General features: G+C 42.1%; 1 protein-coding gene across 1 annotated transcript; it reads left to right on the top strand.

Annotated features, from left to right (window-relative positions):
* The first annotated feature begins 8,212 nt into the window (after positions 1-8,212).
* LOC133577063 (gastrotropin-like) lies at positions 8,213-20,039 on the top strand. Its single transcript, XM_061930590.2, has 4 exons — positions 8,213-8,363; positions 8,444-8,604; positions 8,695-8,784; positions 19,784-20,039. The coding sequence occupies exons 1-4, from the start codon at positions 8,249-8,251 to the stop codon at positions 19,841-19,843; spliced, it is 426 nt and encodes a 141-aa protein (XP_061786574.2). The 5' UTR covers positions 8,213-8,248; the 3' UTR covers positions 19,844-20,039.

The raw sequence follows: 20,039 nt of genomic DNA, 5'->3' as shown, positions 1-20,039 counted from the left end.
TCTAGCTTGCCATGCTAATGGCCAGAAACTTCCACCCATGGTGATATTCAAAAGGAAGACCTTGCCAAAAGAGACCTTTCCAGCCGGCGTCCTCATAAAAGCTAACTCGAAGGGATGGATGGATGAAGAAAAGATGAGCGAGTGGTTAAGGGAAGTTTACGCGAAGAGGCCGGGTGGCTTTTTTCACGCAGCTCCGTCCATGTTGATATACGACTCCATGCGCACCCACATCACGCTGGTTTTTAATATATTATTAAAGTTTGACTGACCTATTTGACTGTTTTTTTGACATTCCTTTAGCGCAGTTAGATGCGGCTTACAACACCGGGCGGCTTATAGGTGGACAAAGTTTTGAAATATGCCGTTCATTGAAGGCGCGGCTTATAACCCAGGGCGCCTTATGGTGCGGAAAATACGGTAAGAGCCAGTCTGCCACTCAACAAAAGAAGGAACTTTTTGCCTACAATTTTGGACTAAAACTGAATAAAAAATGGCGGACTCGCGCAAAGCTCTTCAGGTAGACTCCTACCATATATGGAGGTATCCGCTGACGTAACTGAGGCAAAATGTGTCACTAAAGTCTCAAATTTCTTTGGGGGCATGTTTCAAAGAAGGTTAGATTGTTGTAAAAATATCTCTGCCATGCCTTCATGGTTTGATGTAAAAGTTATGGAGATCCCAAATACACCAAAACAGGTACCAACAGGTAAGCAAAGTTGGTTTTGCTGTTGCGATCACATTATAGTGACGGTCGTGTTCCCAGGATGCAAAAGACGGGAAGCGGCAGAAGCAGCGTGCAAGTAAGACTTTTTTAAATTCCATATACAAACCCCGGTTCCATATGAGTTGGGGAAATTGTGTTAGATGTAAATATAAACGGAATACAATGATTTGCAAATCCTTTTCAACCCATATTCAGTTGAATATGCTACAAAGACAACATATTTGATGTTCAAACTCATAAACTTTTTTTTTTTTTTGCAAATAATAATTAACTTGGCTGCAACACGTGCCAAAGTAGTTGGGAAAGGGCATGTTCACCACTGTGTTACATGGCCTTTCCTTTCAACAACACTCATTTGGGAACTGAGGAGACACATTTTTTAAGCTTCTCAGGTGGAATTCTTTCCCATTCTTGCTTGATGTACAGCTTAAGTTGTTCAACAGTCCGGCGGTCTCCCTTCTGGTATTTTAGGCTTCATAATGCGCTACACATTTTCAATGGGAGACAGGTCTGGACTAAAGGCAGGCCAGTCTAGTACCCGCACTCTTGTACTATGAAGTAATGATGTAACACGTGGCTTGGCATTGTCTTGCTGAAATAAGCAGGAGCGTCCATGGTAACGTTGCTTGGATGGCAACATATGTTGCTCCAAAACCTGTATGTACATTTCAGCATTAATGGTGCCTTCACAGATGTGTAAGTTACCCATGTCTTGGGCACTAATACACCCCCATACCATCACACATGCTGGCTTTTCAACTTTGCGCCTATAACAATCCGGATGGTTCTTTTCCTCTTTGGTCCGGAGGACACGACGTCCACAGTTTCCAAAAACAATTTGAAATGTGGACTCGTCAGACCACAGAACACTTTTCCACTTTGTGTCAGTCCATCTTAGATGAGCTCAGGCCCAGCGTAGCCGACGGCGTTTCTGGGTGTTGTTGATAAACGGTTTTCGCCTTGCAGAGGAGAGTTTTAACTTGCAGTTACAGATGTAGCGACCAACTGTAGTTACTGACAGTGGGTTTCTGAAGTGTTCCTGAGCCCATGTGGTGATATCCTTTACACACTGATGTCGCTTGTTGATGCAGTACAGCCAGAGGGATCGAAGGTCACGGGCTTAGCTGCTTACGTGCAGTGATTTCTCCAGATTCTCTGAACCCTTTGATGATATTACAGACCGTAGATGTTGAAATCCCTAAATTCCTTGCCATAGCTGGTTGAGAAAGGTTTTTTTAAACTGTTCAACAATTTGCTCACACATTTGTTGACAAAGTGGTGACCCTCGCCCCGTCCTTGATTGTGAATGACTGAGCATTTCATGGAATCTACTTTTATACCCAATCATGGCACCCACCTGTTCCCAATTAGCCTGCACACCTGTGGGATGTTCCAAATAAGTGTTTGATGAGCATTCCTCAACTTTATCAGTATTTATTGCCACCTTTCCCAACTTCTTTGTCAAGTGTTGCTGGCATCAAATTCTAATGTTAATGATTATTTGCAACAACAAAAAAATGTTTATCAGTTTGAACATCAAATATGTTGTCTGAATATGGGTTGAAAATGATTCGCAAATCATTGTATTCCGTTTGTATTTACATCTAACACAATTTCCCAACTCATATGGAAACGGGGTTTGTACAAGGCAGAAAACACGGAAAAGGGATGTGCCGCTCGGAGGCACAAAGAAACCGCAAGGCAACACTTAGCTTAAGGCTAAAACATACGCAGTAGCGAGAGCCAAATGAAGGTAAGCTGTCATGGAGAGCAAACATTTAAACTGCGCCGAGTGAACGGCGAGACGGGTATAAAAAGGGGTGTGATTAGTGGCGGCAGCAGGTGGGGACACTAATCAATAAACAGAAAATGGTGTGTTTAATCAGCGCACTTAACAATCAGAACATAAACAAAGGAAGGAGCGGTGAAACAGAAATGGACTCAAAATTTAAGAGAATAACAATCAAAAGCAAACCATTGGCACAAATAGACGAGATTTGAGTAAGCTGCCAAACATGTCCTGTATCTCGGTCGTCAACAGTCAGCTTCTATCCCGGCCAAACATTTCGGAATCCCAAGTCAATTGTGTGTGTTTAAAACCTGGGAATTATACATCAGAACGATACGACCGTTGTCCTTTCAGAGGTAAGTCCACAGGATTTGTCCCTTTGTGGTGTCTCCTGGAGAAATTTGTTTCAAACTAAATATATTTCAAGTCGAAAATACACTATGTATTTATGTGGGAAGTATTTAAAGTCTTCTCAGTTATTGATCTATGAACAAGAGTATTGCTTTTTCCCCAAAAAAACTACGTTGTTTGTAACCCGCAGCTAGCTTATTTTAGCAGCTACCGCTAATCTACTACTACCGTATTTTCCGCACCATAAGGCGCCCTGGGTTATAAGCCGCGCCTTCAATGAACGGCATATTTCAAAACTTTGTCCACCTATAAGCCGCCCGGGGTTGTAAGCCGCATCTAACTGCGCTAAAGGAATGTCAAAAAAACAGTCAGATAGGTCAGTCAAACTTTAATAATATATTAAAAACCAGCGTGATGTGGGCGCGCATGGAGTCGTATATCAACATGGACGGAGCTGCGTGAAAAAAGCCACCCGGCCTCTTCACGTAAACTTACCTTAACCACTCGCTCATCTTTTCTTCATCCATCCATCCCTTCGAGTTAGCTTTTATGATGACGCCGGCTGGAAAGGTCTCTTTTGGCAAGGTCTTCCTTTTGAATATCACCATGGGTGGAAGTTTCTGGCCATTAGCATGGCAAGCTAGAACCACAGTGAAGGATGACTTCTCATTCCCTGTGGTGCGAATATTCACCGTACGTGCTCCCGTTGTATCCACAGTGCGGTTCACAGGAATATCAAAAGTCAGTGGAACCTCGTCCATGTTGATAATGTTCTCTGGCCGGATCTTTTTTTCAGCTATCTTGTTTTTACAATATGCACGGAAAGTAGCCAGCTTTTCTTGAAAGTCTTTAGGCAGTTGCTGTGAAATAGTAGTCCGTGTGCGGATGGAGAGATTGCGTCTTTTCATGAACCGGAAACCTGTCGCTTAGTAGGAGCCATTTTGTGGTCTTTACAGATGTAAACACACAAAGGAAATGAAACGTAATATCCGCGCGCTTCTTCTTCTTCTATGGGGGCGGGTGGTTGCTTACAGTAGAAGAAGAAGCGCTTCCTGTTCTATGGGGGCGGGTGCTTACCTTGGCGGTTGCTTGCGTAGAAGAAGAAGCACTTCCTCTTCTACGGGGAAAAAAGATGGCGGCTGTTTACCGTAGTTGCGAGACCGAAACTTTATGAAAATGAATCTTAATATTAATCCATATATAAAGCGCACCGGGTTATAAGCCGCACTGTCAGCTTTTGAGTAAATTTGTGGTTTTTAGGTGCGGCTAATAGTGCAGAAAATACGGTAAATGCTTTGTGCAACAGAATAAAACATGCTTTGAGTCACACTCACCAGCGTGAAAATGTTGTGATCACACCAACATGTACCAGGTGATGGCGTTAAAAGTGATGTTTGATCGTCTCACGGCTGCTATCCGGGCTATTCATCGTCCTCTCTATTAGATCACTAACGCGACTTCCTTGGCTTTGTTTCTTCCCTGGAAAAGAGACAAATTCAACCAAACCTGAAGCCACCATGACAACCATTGTGGCAGTTAATTATGTCACACGTTCGCATACTTGCCAACCTTGAGACCTCCGATTTCGGGAGGTGGGGGGTGGGGGGCGTGGTCGGGGGTGGGGCGGGGGGTGTGGTTGGGGGCGTGGTTAAGATATATATATATAAGAAATACTTGACTTTCAGTGAATTCTAGCTATATATATATATATATATATATACATATATATATATATATATATACCGTATTTTCCGCACTATAAGCCGCACCTAAAAACCACAAATTTTCACAAAAGCTGACAGTGCGGCTTATAACCCGGTGCGCCTTATATATGGATTAATATAAATATTTATTTTCATAAAGTTTCGGTCTCGCAACTACGGTAAACAGCCGCCATCTTTTTTCCCCGTAGAAGAGGAAGCGCTTCTTCTTCTATGGTAAGCAACTGCCAAGGTAAGCACCCGCCCCCGTAGAAGAGGAAGCGCTTCTTCTTCTACGGTAAGCAACCACCCGCCCCCGTAGAAGAAGAAGCGCGCGGGTATTACGTTTCATTTCCTTTGTGTGTTCCATGTTGATATACGACTCCATGCGCGCCCACATCACAGATGGTGTCAAAAAACAAGTGAAGCACACAAATACAACACTCGCCGTCATTCCGGGTGGATTAACCAAAGAACTCCAACCGCTCGATATTGGTGTCAACAGGGCATTTAAAGCACGACTGCGAACGGCGTGGGAACAATGGATGACCGAAGGCGAACACACCTTCACTAAGACAGGGAGACAGCGCCGGACGACATACGCCAACATCTGCCAGTGGATCGTAAATGCCTGGGCGGATATTTCGGTCACAACTGTGGTCCGAGCTTTCCGGAAGGCAATGACTTCGACGAGATGGAGCCGGCCATTTTGGATGCCGTATTCGCCCAACTTTTTAATTCGGACACCGAAGGAGAAGAATTCGAGGGATTTATGAATGAAGAATAACTTCAGAAAGTGAGCGTTATGTTTATTTTGTGTGTTGTGACATTAACGTTCGAGCAACATTAAGTTTTTGATGTTATTGCTCTGCACTATTTTGAATTTTACTATGTTTGTGATTGCACATTACCGTACATTTTGGGAGTGAACAGAGTTGTTAGAACGCTGGTTTTTAATATATTATTAAAGTTTAACTGACCTATCTGACTGTTTTTTTGACATTCCCTTTAGCGCAGTTAGATGCGGCTTATAAGACGGGGCGGCTTATAGGTGGACAAAGTTTTGAAATATGCCGTTCATTGAAGGCGCGGCTTATAACCCAGGGCGGCTTATGGTGCGGAAAATACGGTGTATATATATATATACATACATATATATAGAAGAGAAATACTTGAATTTCAGTGTTCATTTATTTACACATATACACACACAAAACACTCATCTACTCATTGTTGAGTTAAGGGTTGAAGTGTCCATCCTTGTTCTATTCTCTGTCACTATTTCAGAACACACACATCATACAAATATGCATTATAAAATCAATAAGAAAACGGGAGCTCTAATTTGGGAGTCTGAATTAGGATCAGAAGTTCCTATATAAACATTGCGTACTCACGTCGCCATTTTGTATTGATTACTGCAGCTGTGCACTGGATTCATTCACAAATACAAACTACAACTCACAAACACTTTAGAGTTAGGCTCCACCATCAGAATGTGTACTTAAACTTACAAAGATCACATGGATATTATTCAGTGAGTTGATTCACCAAAACTAACCTGTTATACAGGAGGAAAAAGCACACAGGACGTTTCAATTGTTCACAGACTGGTCGCGCTCATCAGAATGACAAGGCACTTCCGGTCTGCAGGTGATAGCATTCAATTGGGAAGAAACGCCCTACTGCCCCCTACTGACCAATGTGAATACTGATAAATGTGTAATGACAGCTCCAAAAACGAATTCAAACCACAAAATAAAATAAATAAATCAACACAAAAATGTGACACATTATGGGTGGGTCACATATGCATGTACAGTAGATGGCAGTATTGTCCTGTTTAAAAGTGTCACAACATTGCTGTTTACGGCAGACGAACTGCTTTACGGTAGACGGAAACGTGACTGCTGTTGTTGTGTGTTGTTGCCGCGCTGGGAGGACGTTAATGAAACTGCCTAACAATAAACCCACATAAGAAACCAAGAACTCGCCCTCGATCATTCTACAGTTATAACGTGATTGGGCAGGTACGCTGTTTATTTTGTGGGAATGCGGACTCAGTTCCGCATGGACCTGAGTCCGTCTGAATTCCGGGAGATTTTCGGGAGAAAATTTGTCCCGGGAGGTTTTCGGGAGAGGCGCTGAATTTCGGGAGTCTCCCGGAAAATCCGGGAGGGTTGGCAAGTATGCCCTTCTGTCCGGAAGAGGATGACAAGACCAGAAATACACTTCAAGAGTCTTGCCTTCAGGCATGGAAATTAGCTATTCAGAGGCCAGCCAAGAACCACAACGCAATGCGTTTCCACGTCACACGTTCTCGCCCTGTAACTATTATACCAAATAATACATTGCGAGACTCGGTTTGAATCAAGAATTGTGTTGAATCGAGGATTGACTGGGGATCGTCAAATTGTCACCCCAGGAATCGGAATCTGAACGAATTGTTAGGTGCCCAATGATTCACACCCCTAACTTAACTTAACTAAACCTGCCAATAAAATTGGATACTTTTAGTATTTTTGGAAAGAGGGGTAAACTAACAGAAATCCTTAGCACCTGCTTCACTCTCCTCTTTACTTTAGATTTGGTAAATCAAATATTTGAAATTGTAGCTCCGATCAGACATGCCTTGCCAAGGTTTTAATTGACTTCATAATTAAAACCTCAGCACCTCCAAGTCCGAGTCCATGGTTCTCGCCCTGAAAAGGGTGGAATGCCATCTTCGGGTTGGGGAGGAGACCCTGCCCCAAGTGGAGGAGTTCAAGTACCTCGGAGTCTTGTTCACGAGTGAGGGAAGAGTGGATCGTGAGATCGACAGGCGGATCGGTGCGGCATCTTCAGTAATGCGGACGCTGTATCGATCCGTTGTGGTGAAGAAGGAGCTGAGCCGGAAGGCAAAGCTCTCAATTTACCGGTCGATCTACGTTCCCATCCTCACCTATGGTCATGAGCTTTGGGTTATGACCGAAAGGACAAGATCACGGGTACAAGCGGCCGAAATGAGTTTCCTCCGCCGAGTGGCAGGGCTCTCCCTTAGAGATAGGGTGAGAAGCTCTGTCATTCGGGGGGAGCTCAAAGTAAAGCCGCTGCTCCTCCACATCGAGAGGAGCCAGATGAGGTGGTTTGGGCATCTGGTCAGGATGCCACCCGATCGCCTCCCTAGGGAGGTGTTTAGGGCACGTCCGACCGGTAGGAGGCCACGGGGAAGACCCAGGACACGTTGGGAAGACTATGTCTCCCGGCTGGCCTGGGAACGCCTCGGGATCCCCCGGGAGGAGCTGGACGAAGTGGCTGGGGAGAGGGAAGTCTGGGCTTCCCTGCTTAGGCTGCTGCCCCCGCGACCCGACCTCGGATAAGCGGAAGAAGATGGATGGATGGATGGATAATTAGTTAATTCATTATGCAAATAATTAGATCTTGTCTTGGGGGGGGAAGCAGGCGTTTCAACAAAGCTGTGTTCTCTCTCTATGTCTCAACTTGCCTCAGGTACACCTTAAGTGATATCATTTCTGCCCGCAACAGTTGTAGTGACGCACAAGGAAAGAATGCAGCGTTCCTACAGGACATGTTACTTTGTCTTCTGGCAGGCTCAAACGTGCTCAGGTAGATTACTTCATATTCGAATGGCAGCGTTTTTAAAAGAAGAGCACAAAACATGTGGACGGCCACTCCTCTGTTTGGATGCGTGTCATTGATCTTTCCTTCCCCCTGCACTTCTCTTTCACCGCCATGTCGTTCACTGGGAAGTACGAGCTGGAGAGTCAGGAGAACTATGAGCCGTTCCTTGAAATAATCGGTATGGACGTATTCCTTTGTCAACACACTAATCAAACTTAGTCAAACGTCTGTTTGTATTTTGACGTTTGGTTGCCACAGGAATTCTCAATTCCAAGACTGACTTCAAAGTGCAGACAGAAGTGCATCAGGATGGGAGTGACTTCACATGGACTCAAAGCATCCCAGGCTGGACCTGGTCTAATAAGTTCACCGTTGGCCAGGAATGTGAGCTGGTGACAATGAAGGGCTCCAAATTCAAGGTGAGCTCATGTCCAAAGAATGAAACATCTGGCAATACATCTGCTTTTTTTGGAGTGTGGATAACGACCCCAGCTCTTCGGTGCTTACAGGCCCCCGTCTTTATGGAAGATGGGAAGATTTCCGTACAATTTCCGCAATACCACTTCACAGCTGAGATGGTGAACGATAAATTGGTGGGGGTGAGTGTCCATTTAAATTCACGAGGGTCACAGCAGTGATATTTAAGGATTACCTTTTATAAGCCAGGCCTGTCATTCTGGTGAAGGTATGACAGATCCAGGCTAAGTCCACACTGCAGGTCACTTGTTGCTCATACGCAGAGGTGGGTAGAGTAGCCAGAAATTGTACTCAAGTAAGAGTACTGTTACTTTAGAGATTTATTACTCAAGTAAAAGTAAGGAGTAGTCACCCAAATATTTACTTGAGTAAAAGTAAAAAGTATGTTGTGAAAAAACTACTCAAGTACTGAGTAACTGATGAGCAACATACACACACATATCATATATATATATATATATATATACATATATATATATATATATATATATATATATATATATATATATATATATACACACATATACATATATATATATATATATATATATATATATATATATATATAAAAATATATATATATTAACACACACACACACACATATATATATATATATATATATATATATATATATATATATATATATATATATATATATATATATATATATATATGTATGTGTGGGAAAAAAATCACAAGACTATTTCATCTCTACAGGCCTGTTTCATGAGGGGGGTTCCCTCAATCATCAGGAGATTTTAATGGGAGCATTCACATACCATGGTTTATATAGGGCACAGAGTGGGTGGGTACAGGCTGGCGTAGGGGCGTGGTGATTGGCTCATGTGTTACCTAGGAGGTGTTTCCGTCTGTGGCGGCATGCTGTTACAATTTCGCTGCGCTTGTTGAGGGATGACAGGTCTGGACGGTAAATAATAAACAGTTTCTCTTTCAAGCATAGGTTGCATCTTTTATTACCACTATTGTAAGGTGTGCTGGATGCAAGAATTTGCCATGTTATTGAATATTCAACATTATTGTCTTTGAGGTCCCAAATGTGTTTGCTGAGTTCTGTGGTATTCCGCAGGTTTTGGTTCCTGAAAGAAGCCTTGTGATTGTTCCATCTGGTTTTGAACTCTCCCTCGGTTAATCCTACATATGTGTCGGATGTGTTAATGTCCTTGCGTGTTACCTTAGATTGGTAGACAACTGATGTTTGTAAGCACCCCCCGTTGAGAGGGCAATCAGGTTATATATATATATATATATATACATACACACACACACACACATATATATATATATATATATATATATATATATATATATATATATATATATATATATATATATATATATATATATATATATATATATATATATATATATATATATATATATATATACATACATTGATATATACAGTATATAATTTATATTTATTTATTTTGCCGTTTTTGTTTACATGTTAAATGTGTTTTAATGAATATACATGCATGTTTAACATATATAGATTCCTTTCTTTCATGAAGACTAGAATATAAGTTGGTGTATTACCTGATTCTGATGACTTGCATTGATTGTAATCAGACAGTAGTGATGATAAGATCCACCTTTTCCAATGGAGGAGAAAAAAAGTTCCTCCTTTCTGTCTAATACCACATGAAAGTGGTTGGTTTTTGGCATCTTATTTGTCCAGCTTCCATATTCGTTTTTATACACTTTACAAGAAATACATTGGCGGCAAACTCCGTGGCTTGCTAGCTTGTTTGCGCTGGCTTTCGGAGACTCTTATTTTGAAAGCGCAGGCGCGATGTAGCGGCACTTTTATTGTGAAGACAAGAACTGTGCAGTCAGTCTTTAGGCTTTTGACGGGGTGTACGGTTGAAATAAAAAAGGGTATTTTTCCCTTCACACTTTTGATTGATTGATTGGAACTTTTATTAGTAGATTGCACAGTACAGTACATATTCCGTACAATTGACCACTAAATGGTAACACCCCAATAAGTTTTTCAACTTGTTTAAGTCAGGTCATGTGACCACCTGGCTCTGTTTGATTGGTCCAACGTCACCAGTGACTGCATCTGATTGGTGGAACGGAGTGAACGTCACCAGTGACTGTATTTGTTGAAACACTATGAAGGTCTGTCTGACAAACCAAAACAAACAAAGCGTGCATTAACAGATCGATAAAAATTAGTAGCGAGTAGCGAGCTGAATGTAGATAAAAGTAGCGGAGTAAAAGTAGCGTTTCTTCTCTATAAATATACTCAAGTAAAAGTAAAATTATGTTGCATTAAAACTACTCTTAGAAGTACAATTTATCCCAAAAGTTACTCAAGTAGATGTAACGGAGTAAATGTAGCGCGTTACTACCCACCTCTGCTCATACGTGGCCCGCATCTCATTTTTCATGTCAATGGGAAAAGTACAATTCCGATTTTTTTTTTCCAAATCAGACCCAGGCCTCTTTCGTATGTGGATATGAATCAGATATGTGTCAATAGCAACTGCAGTCTCAACGATCAGGTGGCGTTCATCGAATCCATACGTCATTGAAACGTGAAAATGACGTCACAATTCCTCGCCAAAACAGACAGGCCTAAAGTACCGTATTTTCCGGACTATAAAGCGCACTTAAAATCTTTTTTTTTTCTCAAAACCCGACAGTGGGCCTTATAACCCGGTGCGCCTAATGTACGGAACAATTCTGGTTTTGCTTACTGACCTCGAAGCAATTTTATTTGGTACATGGTGTAATGATAAGTGTGACCAGTAGATGGCAGTCAAACATAAGAGATACGTGTAGACTGCACTATGATGGCAATATGACTCAAGTAAACAACACCAACATTTTATATGTCCATCCATCCATCTTCTTCCGCTTATCCGAGGTCGGGTCGCGGGGGCAGCAGCTTAAGCAGGGAAGCCCAGACTTCCCTCTCCCCAGCCACTTCGTCCAGCTCCTCCCGGGGGATCCCGAGGCGTTCCCAGGCCAGCCGGGAGAGATAGTCTTCCCAGCGTGTCCTGGGTCTTCCCCGTGGCCTCCTACCGGTCGGACGTGCCCAAAACACCTCCCTAGGGAGGCATTCGGGTGGCATCCTGACCAGATGCCCGAACCACCTCATCTGGCTCCTCCAAATGTGGAGGAGTAGCGGCTTTACTTTGAGCTCCCCCCGAATGACAGAGCTTCTCACCCTATCTCTAAGGGAGAGCCCCGCCACCCGGCGGAGGAAACTCATTTCGGCCGCTTGTACCCGTGATCTTGTCCTTTCGGTCATGACCCAAAGCTCATGACCATAGGTGAGGATGGGAACGTAGATCGACCGGTAAATCGAGAGCTTTGCCTTCCGGCTCAGCTCCTTCTTCACCACAACGGATCGATACAGCGTCCGCATTACTGAAGACGCCGCACCGATCCGCCTGTCGATCTCACGATCCACTCTTCCCCCACTCGTGAACAAGACTCCGAGGTACTTGAACTCCTCCACTTGGGGCAAGATCTCCTCCCCAACCCGGAGATGGCACTCCACCCTTTTCCGGGAGAGAACCATGGACTCGGACTTGGAGGTGCTGATTCCCATCCCAGTCGCTTCACACTCGGCTGCGAACCGATCCAGTGAGAGCTGAAGATCTTGGCCGGAGGAAGCCATCAGGACCACATCATCTGCAAATAGCAGAGACCTAATCCTGCAGCCACCAAACCAGATCCCCTCAACGCCCTGACTGCGCCTAGAAATTCTGTCCATTTTATATGTTCCATTGAAAATATAAAACATTACACACGGCACTCAAAAATCTATCAAAATGTTTTGGTACGACTTTGGTAAGCTATGAAGCCGCACCGCTTGATGGATTGTCGGCGCATTAAACATACGAGTATTATTATGGCGTGTGTATAAGGTAAGACACATCATCTGGCGTTTTGTTGCAATATTATGCAAAAGCAACTTTTCTTACCTTCTGGTACCTGCTGATCTGTATTTAGGATCTGCATAAATCCTGAAAAATTGCATGTGACCGTCTTTGTCTTCTTCCTTTTCTCTATCTTCTTGTTATGGGACATTCATCCTCCACTGTTGCCATTTCTAATATAAAGTAGTGTAAAGTTCTTTCTTATATCTGTCAGTAAACTCCACATGAAAGCGCTAAAACATACCGGTGTAGTGAGTTTACATTATTCACCCAAGGAACTTTAGTTATTAGAGAGTTCCGGTCGGACGGTTTTTCACGGGTCACATTTCCGGCCTTGTTGTTGTTTCCGGATGAGGAGATGCTGCTCCGTTATTGATTGAAGTAAAGTCTGAATGTCATTAAAACAGTTAGCTCCATCTTTTGACACTTCTTCCACCCCCGTCCTTGCACGCTACACCGCTACAAACAAAGATGACGGGGAGAAGACTGGGGGTGATGTTTGAAACCGGTTCTCCCGGTTGTTCAATAAGAAAAGAACCGATTCCATGGACTCGAAACCCTTTTTGAGAACCGGTTCCCGTTATCGAGGCCACTATCGTAAAGAAAAATAGTTGGTTCTTTATTCAAATCCCTGGGAATGAATCCCTTCCCACGTACAGGAAATGCCCTGTGGGACCTGCAATGTTATGCCCATTTGATCGTAGACTCTTACTGACACCTTGTGGCGATATGAAAATATTACGCGTCATTAGTTTGGGCACTTCCGGGTTGAGACAATTGAGAAGTAGACAAGTTGTGTTAGCTCTTACAAGCCTTGGAAAAGATAAGTCTGTAAGTAAACTGTTTAACTTGTTTATGTAACTCAATATTAAGGTGGAAAGTGTTTAAGTTTGCTACTAAGATGCTTATTGAAAAACGATTTTTGTGCACTGTTTCAATGGATGTTTTGAGGACTTAAAATATATTTCCACCATCGAAATAGTTTCAACACTCAGAAGTATTTGTTTGATGATAGTACTGTATATTTGTGTGAAGCTAATATTTACATATTGTGTATTACATTTCAGTATGTTAATTGAATCACATAGCTTATACATTTGTCATTGTGTGTATTTCAGTTTAAAAAAATAAAAAATAACAGTCCAGTGCAAGACAAAAGTAAAGATAGGAAAAGACAAAGCAAGATCAACAACAATAAAGAGCCTAAATGGATTCATCTGCTTTGGATTGTTTGTTAACTGTCTGCCAAACTGTATAACCTCAACACGTATAGTGAGGGCAGAACAGGCAATATGCAATTATTACCATGCTTCGCTCTCATGTAAGGGGGGAAGAATTGTTGATTGATGACTGTGGTGTTCTTTATGTCATAGCGTGTGTAGTTAGTATGTTCCAATAGCAGCAGAAGTGCACTTTATGGAGAGCTGTATTATTTTTAGTTTTGTGCCCAAGGGACTGATTTTATTTAACACTATATTATTATTTATACACCTATAGTGATCACAGAGACAGGTTGTATTTGTGTTACTGTATATATTTGTTTTTCTGAAAGATCCAACTTAATATACTTTGGGTCAACAGTCAATATTTGTATTTTTATTTTTTTTAGGGGGATAACAGTCAATATTTATTTATTTATTTTATTTTATTTTTTTCTTATAAAATAAAAGTGAGCTTTTGTTAAATCAAATATTGTGTTTTTTTCCATATACAACAACCTATCTGGATTCGATAAGAGAATCGATAAGGAATCGGTTCGATAAGAGGATTCGATAATGGGCTCGAACTCGATAATTTCTTGTCAAACATCATCCCTAGAGAAGACGCTGTCGAACGTGAGCCACGTAAATAAAACTGCCCACAAAACGGTGCATCCTGAAGCGACTGTCAGAAAGCGGAACTTCATGTTGTATATAACACTGAAGTACAGTCCATTAAGGTTATGATTATTTATAGAGCTAATCCAATGGAGATTGTTTTTTGTGTCTTTTATTGGAATATTACCTTTTACTCACAATCCTTGAGTAAGACAAGCACACTTCTGTATTTCTTTTTTCATGCATTCTAATTTATATTACACGGCAAGTACGAGGTGGCTAACAATGAAGCTAATGGGAGTATCTATTCCCCACAATAAAGCCCTCGAAAAAAATTATTATAAAACAGCCAACAATACTCCATTTACATCTCATAAACTGAATATCAAACTATGTACCGTATTTTTCGGAGTATAAGTCGCTCCGGAGTATAAGTCGCACCGGCCGAAAATGCATAATAAATAAGGAAAAAAACATATAAGTCGCACTGGAGTATAAGTCGCATTTTTTGGGGAAATTTATTTGATAAAAGCCAAATTCAAGAATAGACATTTGAAAGACAATTTCAAATAAATCAAGAATAGTGAACAACAGGCTGAATAAGTGTACGTTATATGAGGCATAAATACCCAACTGAGAAGGTGCCTGGTATGTTAACGCGTACTTGCCAACCCTCCCGGATTTTCCGGGAGACTCCTGAAATTCAGCACCTCTCCCGAAAACCTCCCGGAAGAAATTTTCTCCCGAAAATCTCCCGGAATTCAGCCGGAGCTGTAGGCCACGCCCCCTCCAGCTCCATGCGGACCTGAGTTTAGTGTGCGCAGACAAGGAGACGAAGCAGAAGAACGAGACCATAGTCGAAGAGCGCAGGGGAGACACTTCTCCAGGGCGATGTATGCTCGGGGCAACACCCTTCACCTTACCCGGCAGTGGGTCTCCACAGCGGACGACTTTAGGGTGAATGATGAGTCCAGCGATTAGTTGCAAATCTTGTTTTATTGATTGCTTGCACACAGCCAATCCAACACAAAACCAACTAGTCCCTCCCCGCACTCACGCTACGCTCCCTCTCTTCTCTCGCCCACACACTCACTGACCTCACTCACCTCACATGCTGTAACCTATTAAAGGGCCACACACACACATACTCTACTCTCATAACACACAGTACAGTTAGTAGAACAACTGTGTTTTCATTACTGTGTATTTGATAGGTGCCATTGCCCCGGAATTGTATTGCATTGTATTTTCAAGTACAACAATGAGTAGATGAGTGTTATGTGTGTGTATATGTGTAAATAAATGAACACTGAAATTCAAGTATTTCTTTTATTTATACATATAACAAAATAAATAAACATATATATAGCTAGAATTCACTGAAAGTCAAGTATTTCATACATATATATATATATATATATATATATATATATATATATATATATATATACATATATGAATGAAATACTCCAGTTGGTGAATTCTAGCTGTAAATATACTCCTCCCCTCTTAACCACGCCCCCAACCACGTCCCCCGCCCCAACCACGCCCCGCCCCACCCCCGACCACGCCCCCCACCTCCCGAAATCAGAGGTCTCAAGGTTGGCAAGCATGTTAACGTAACATTATGGTAAGAGTCATTCAAATAACTATAACATATAGAACATGCTATACGTTTACCAAACAATCTGTCACTCCTAATCGCTAAATCCCATGAAATCTTATACGTCTAGTCTCTTACGTGAATGAGATCAATAATATTATTTCATATTTAACGGTAATGTGTTAATCATTTCACACATAAGTCGCTCCTGAGCAGGGGCGCCGCTAGGGATTTTGGGCCCCATGAAAAGAATCTTTACAGGGCCCCCAACACAGTGTCATTATTTTTTCTGTATTATAATTTCATCATCATTAGGGGCCTCTCTGGGCCCCCCTCCATCATGGGCCCCTAGAATCCGTCTCCTTTACCCCCCCTTTTCGGCGCCCCTGCTCCTGAGTATAAGTCGCACCCCCGGCCAAACTATGAAAAAAACTGCGATTTATAGTCCGAAAAATACGGTATGATTAATTCTCATAAACATCCCATCAGTCGGTATCCCAGCGAGAGCAGACGTTGTACTGTAAGTGATTACTTTATTATGTTTGTAGTTGTTACGTCTCATTTAGCTCTTAGCAAAACTGCTGCATGATGCAAACTAGTGTTGTTGTTGTTGAAGGGAGACGCGAACCTTGTGATGCGTTTGTGAAATTAATACGCCGTCGTATGTTTAAAATGACGACTTGTCCAGGGTGTACCCTGCCGTTTACCAAAGTGCAACTGGAATAGGCTCCAGACTCCCTAAACTGTAGAATATGGATGGATGGATGTTTAAAATAAGCAAAATACATCAATATTAAATGTTATTATGAATGTGCCTGTTACTACATTACATATATTATACAGTGTGTATGTAAACCTTAATGGAGGTCTTTGAATGCTTTATAGGCGGGATAAAGCGACTCCCGTTGGCCCCATCGTTAGCTGACTCTTGCTAGCGTTTATTTACGAGTTAGAATGCATTATAAAAAAGAAAAACATATTCATGCTTGTTTCAAATAAGGATTGTGAATGAGAGGTATAATTCCAAACGTGTGCAGTTCCCCTTTAAAGATTAAAAATGTCTGAAGTTTCTGCACACTCTGTATGTTGTACACAGAAAATGGCCCCCTCTAGTGGTGGCTAAGAGCATTGCAGCAATTAAACAGACAGCAGATTAGACATACAGAGAAGTTGCATTTTATCTGTTTGGTAATGTGAACGACTCCCTAAAAAAATTGGATTTAACAGAAAATCTGAATTGGGCACCAGAACCTGCAGTGTGGACGAAGCCTTAGACACAAGTTTAGGGGAATAATAAAAGGTTAAAAACATTACCAGTTAGATGGATAGGTCTTTATTGTCATTGCACAAGTACAACGAAACTTTGTTTTCAGCACAAACCCGTTCAAGATGAGACAAACAAACAGTGTACAGGGTTACAGAACAGGAACGCTGTAAAGGATGGGAAAAAGGTAAAACGCTGGGGAAGGATGAGTAAAAAAATACAATCTAGACTGGGCCCCCTTAGTGGGAAAAAACCTCCATAGCAAAGCACATATACATATTACAACGTACATCTCGAGATATCTAGCAACAGAGGGAAGGGAGTGCGAGGTCATGATGTTAGGCCGCAGCTCTCAGGCGCTGACCATCCATTCATCACCCCTATGGGATTTGCGTCGAGGGCGTTGGGTTGGGGGGGGGGGGGGGGGGGTGTATATGTGGCGTATATATTTTTGTGGTTGAATGCGTGTGTGAAAGCCCGTAGTGTGTCTCTGTTCCGCGGCCTTGATGAAGTACAGCCGATAGTCAGTCCAAAGTCAACAACAACAGGTGTGTGTCCATGAGAGACAAGAAGGGAGCTTGTTGTGTCTTCGCTGCACTGTCCTTCAGGAGAGTCTCCAAGCCAGGGAAACAATCCAAGTTAGAATGTTTTGTATGTGAGTGAAAATAAAATTTGCTTTTCACTCTAAATTGTCTATGACTGGTCCTCAAAACCTGCGTGGCAGACAGTCCGATGTGATCCAAAAATCACAAGAGTGTCCACAGTTCTTCCCGCATCCTGCAATCATTTGTGGCAGCTTTGGGCTACTTTGAAGACTGCCAGCAACTTCCAATTTGTCGACAAACCAGAGCAACGCTTATTCCAGTCAGCAGATGTCAAGTTGTCATTATTCCCAATAGGTAGATATCTTCAAGTCCTCGACAGAAAAGGGTCGCCAGGCACGCGGCACACCTTCTTCTCCCAAGAGTCCGTGGTGTGTCCAGCAACAACCGCTTCGTCACGACAGCAGGTTCCCCCCAAACCCAAGATCTTGTCAATTTCGTTGAGGCCAGTTAAATAGTTCCAATGTTTAGATTTGGAGAGCAGTGCAAAAAGAGGCAACAAGAAAGTAAAGACAAGACCAAGAAGCAAGCAGGAGAGATAAGGGAGAGGGAAGGGGAGCGTCCGCCCTCCATGAGTGCCAGAGAGAAAGTTATACCAACATGTTGCATGATGGCTCTTCAATCTCCAAAGTTCATCTTGTACTCGTTTGGAGGTTCCGATGTTCTATGCTAATCGTGGATCCTTGCACAACGATGGCTTTTGGCATGTCAACCATACTTGCCAACCTTGAGACCTCCGATTTCGGGAGGTGGGGGGTGGGAGGCGTGGTCGGGGGTGGGACGGGGGGCGTGGTTGTGGGCGTGGTTAAGATATATATATATATATAAGAAATACTTGACTTTCAGTGAATTCTAGCTATATATATATATATATATATATATATATATATATATATATATATATATATATATATATATAAATACTTGAATTATAATTTTTTTATTTTTTTATTTATTATATATATATATATATATATATATTAAAAAATAAGAGAAATACTTGAATTTCAGTGTTCATTTATTTACACATATACACACACATAACACTCATCTACTCATTGTTGAGTTAAGGGTTGAATTGTCCATCCTTGTTCTATTCTCTGTCACTATTTCAGAACACACACATTATACAAATATACATTATAAAATCAATAAGAAAACGGGAGCTCTAATTTGGGAGTCTGAATTAGGATCAGAAGTTCCTATATAAACATTGCGCACTCACGTCGCCTTTTTGTATTGATTACTGCAGCTGTGCACTGGATTCATTCACAAATACAAACTACAACTCACAAACACTTTAGAGTTAGGCTCCACCATCAGAATGTGTACTTAAACTTATAAAGATCACATGGATATTATTCAGTGAGTTGATTCACCAAAACTAACCTGTTATACAGGAGGAAAAAGCACACAGGACGTTTCAATTGTTCACAGACTGGTCGCTCTCATCAGAATGACAAGACACTTCCGGTCTGCAGGTGATAGCATTCAATTGGGAAGAAACGCCCTACTGCCCCCTACTGACCAATGTGAATACTGATAAATGTGTAATGACAGCTCCAAAAACTAATTCAAACCACAAAATAAAATAAATAAATCAACACAAAAATGTGACACATTATGGGTGGGTCACATATGCATGTACAGTAGATGGCAGTATTGTCTTGTTTAAAAGTGTCACAACATTGCTGTTTACGGCAATGTTGTGAACAGGCTGTCAACACGTCACTCAGGTCCGCATGGAGCTGGAGGGGGCGTGGCCTCCAGTTCCGCCTGAATTTCGGGAGATTTTCGGGAGAAAATTTGTCCCGGGAGGTTTTCGGGAGAGGCGTTGAATTTCGGGAGTCTCCCGGAAAATCCGTGAGGGTTGGCAAGTATGATGTCAACTGACTAACTATTGTACTTGATTCGTAGAAGTGTACCACTCCAGGAGACAAGGGCGTGACCTTCACAAGAGTTAGCAAGAGGATTTGACGCCACAAGAGCTAACATGCTTGAAAGAGAATCAGGCTGCAGACGAATGGAAGATGGCGGCTTGTTCCTACCACTGCAAGAAGGACAACACAAAACATCTATTTTGTGTATTGTGTGTGTGTGTCACTTTCAGTCTACAGTGCTCCAGCTGCCAGTGCTCATAGTGGAGCAACCATAAACACGTTTACAAATCTAA

The sequence above is a fragment of the Nerophis lumbriciformis genome, linkage group LG36 (genome assembly GCF_033978685.3).
Source record: "Nerophis lumbriciformis linkage group LG36, RoL_Nlum_v2.1, whole genome shotgun sequence".
Classification (NCBI taxonomy): domain Eukaryota; kingdom Metazoa; phylum Chordata; class Actinopteri; order Syngnathiformes; family Syngnathidae; genus Nerophis; species Nerophis lumbriciformis.
Note: the sequence above shows the minus strand (reverse complement) of the source record. Positions and strands in the feature narration are given on the sequence as shown.

Bases quoted from the DNA above. Each gene is read 5' to 3' on its own strand.
- LOC133577063 (XM_061930590.2), top strand. From the start codon at position 8,249: ATGCGTGTCATTGATCTTTCCTTCCCCCTGCACTTCTCTTTCACCGCC. The intron at 8,364-8,443 runs GTATGGACGTAT...TGGTTGCCACAG, and splicing joins GCCGTTCCTTGAAATAATCG to GAATTCTCAATTCCAAGACT. The intron at 8,785-19,783 runs GTGAGTGTCCAT...CTTGATTCGTAG, and splicing joins TGAACGATAAATTGGTGGGG to AAGTGTACCACTCCAGGAGA.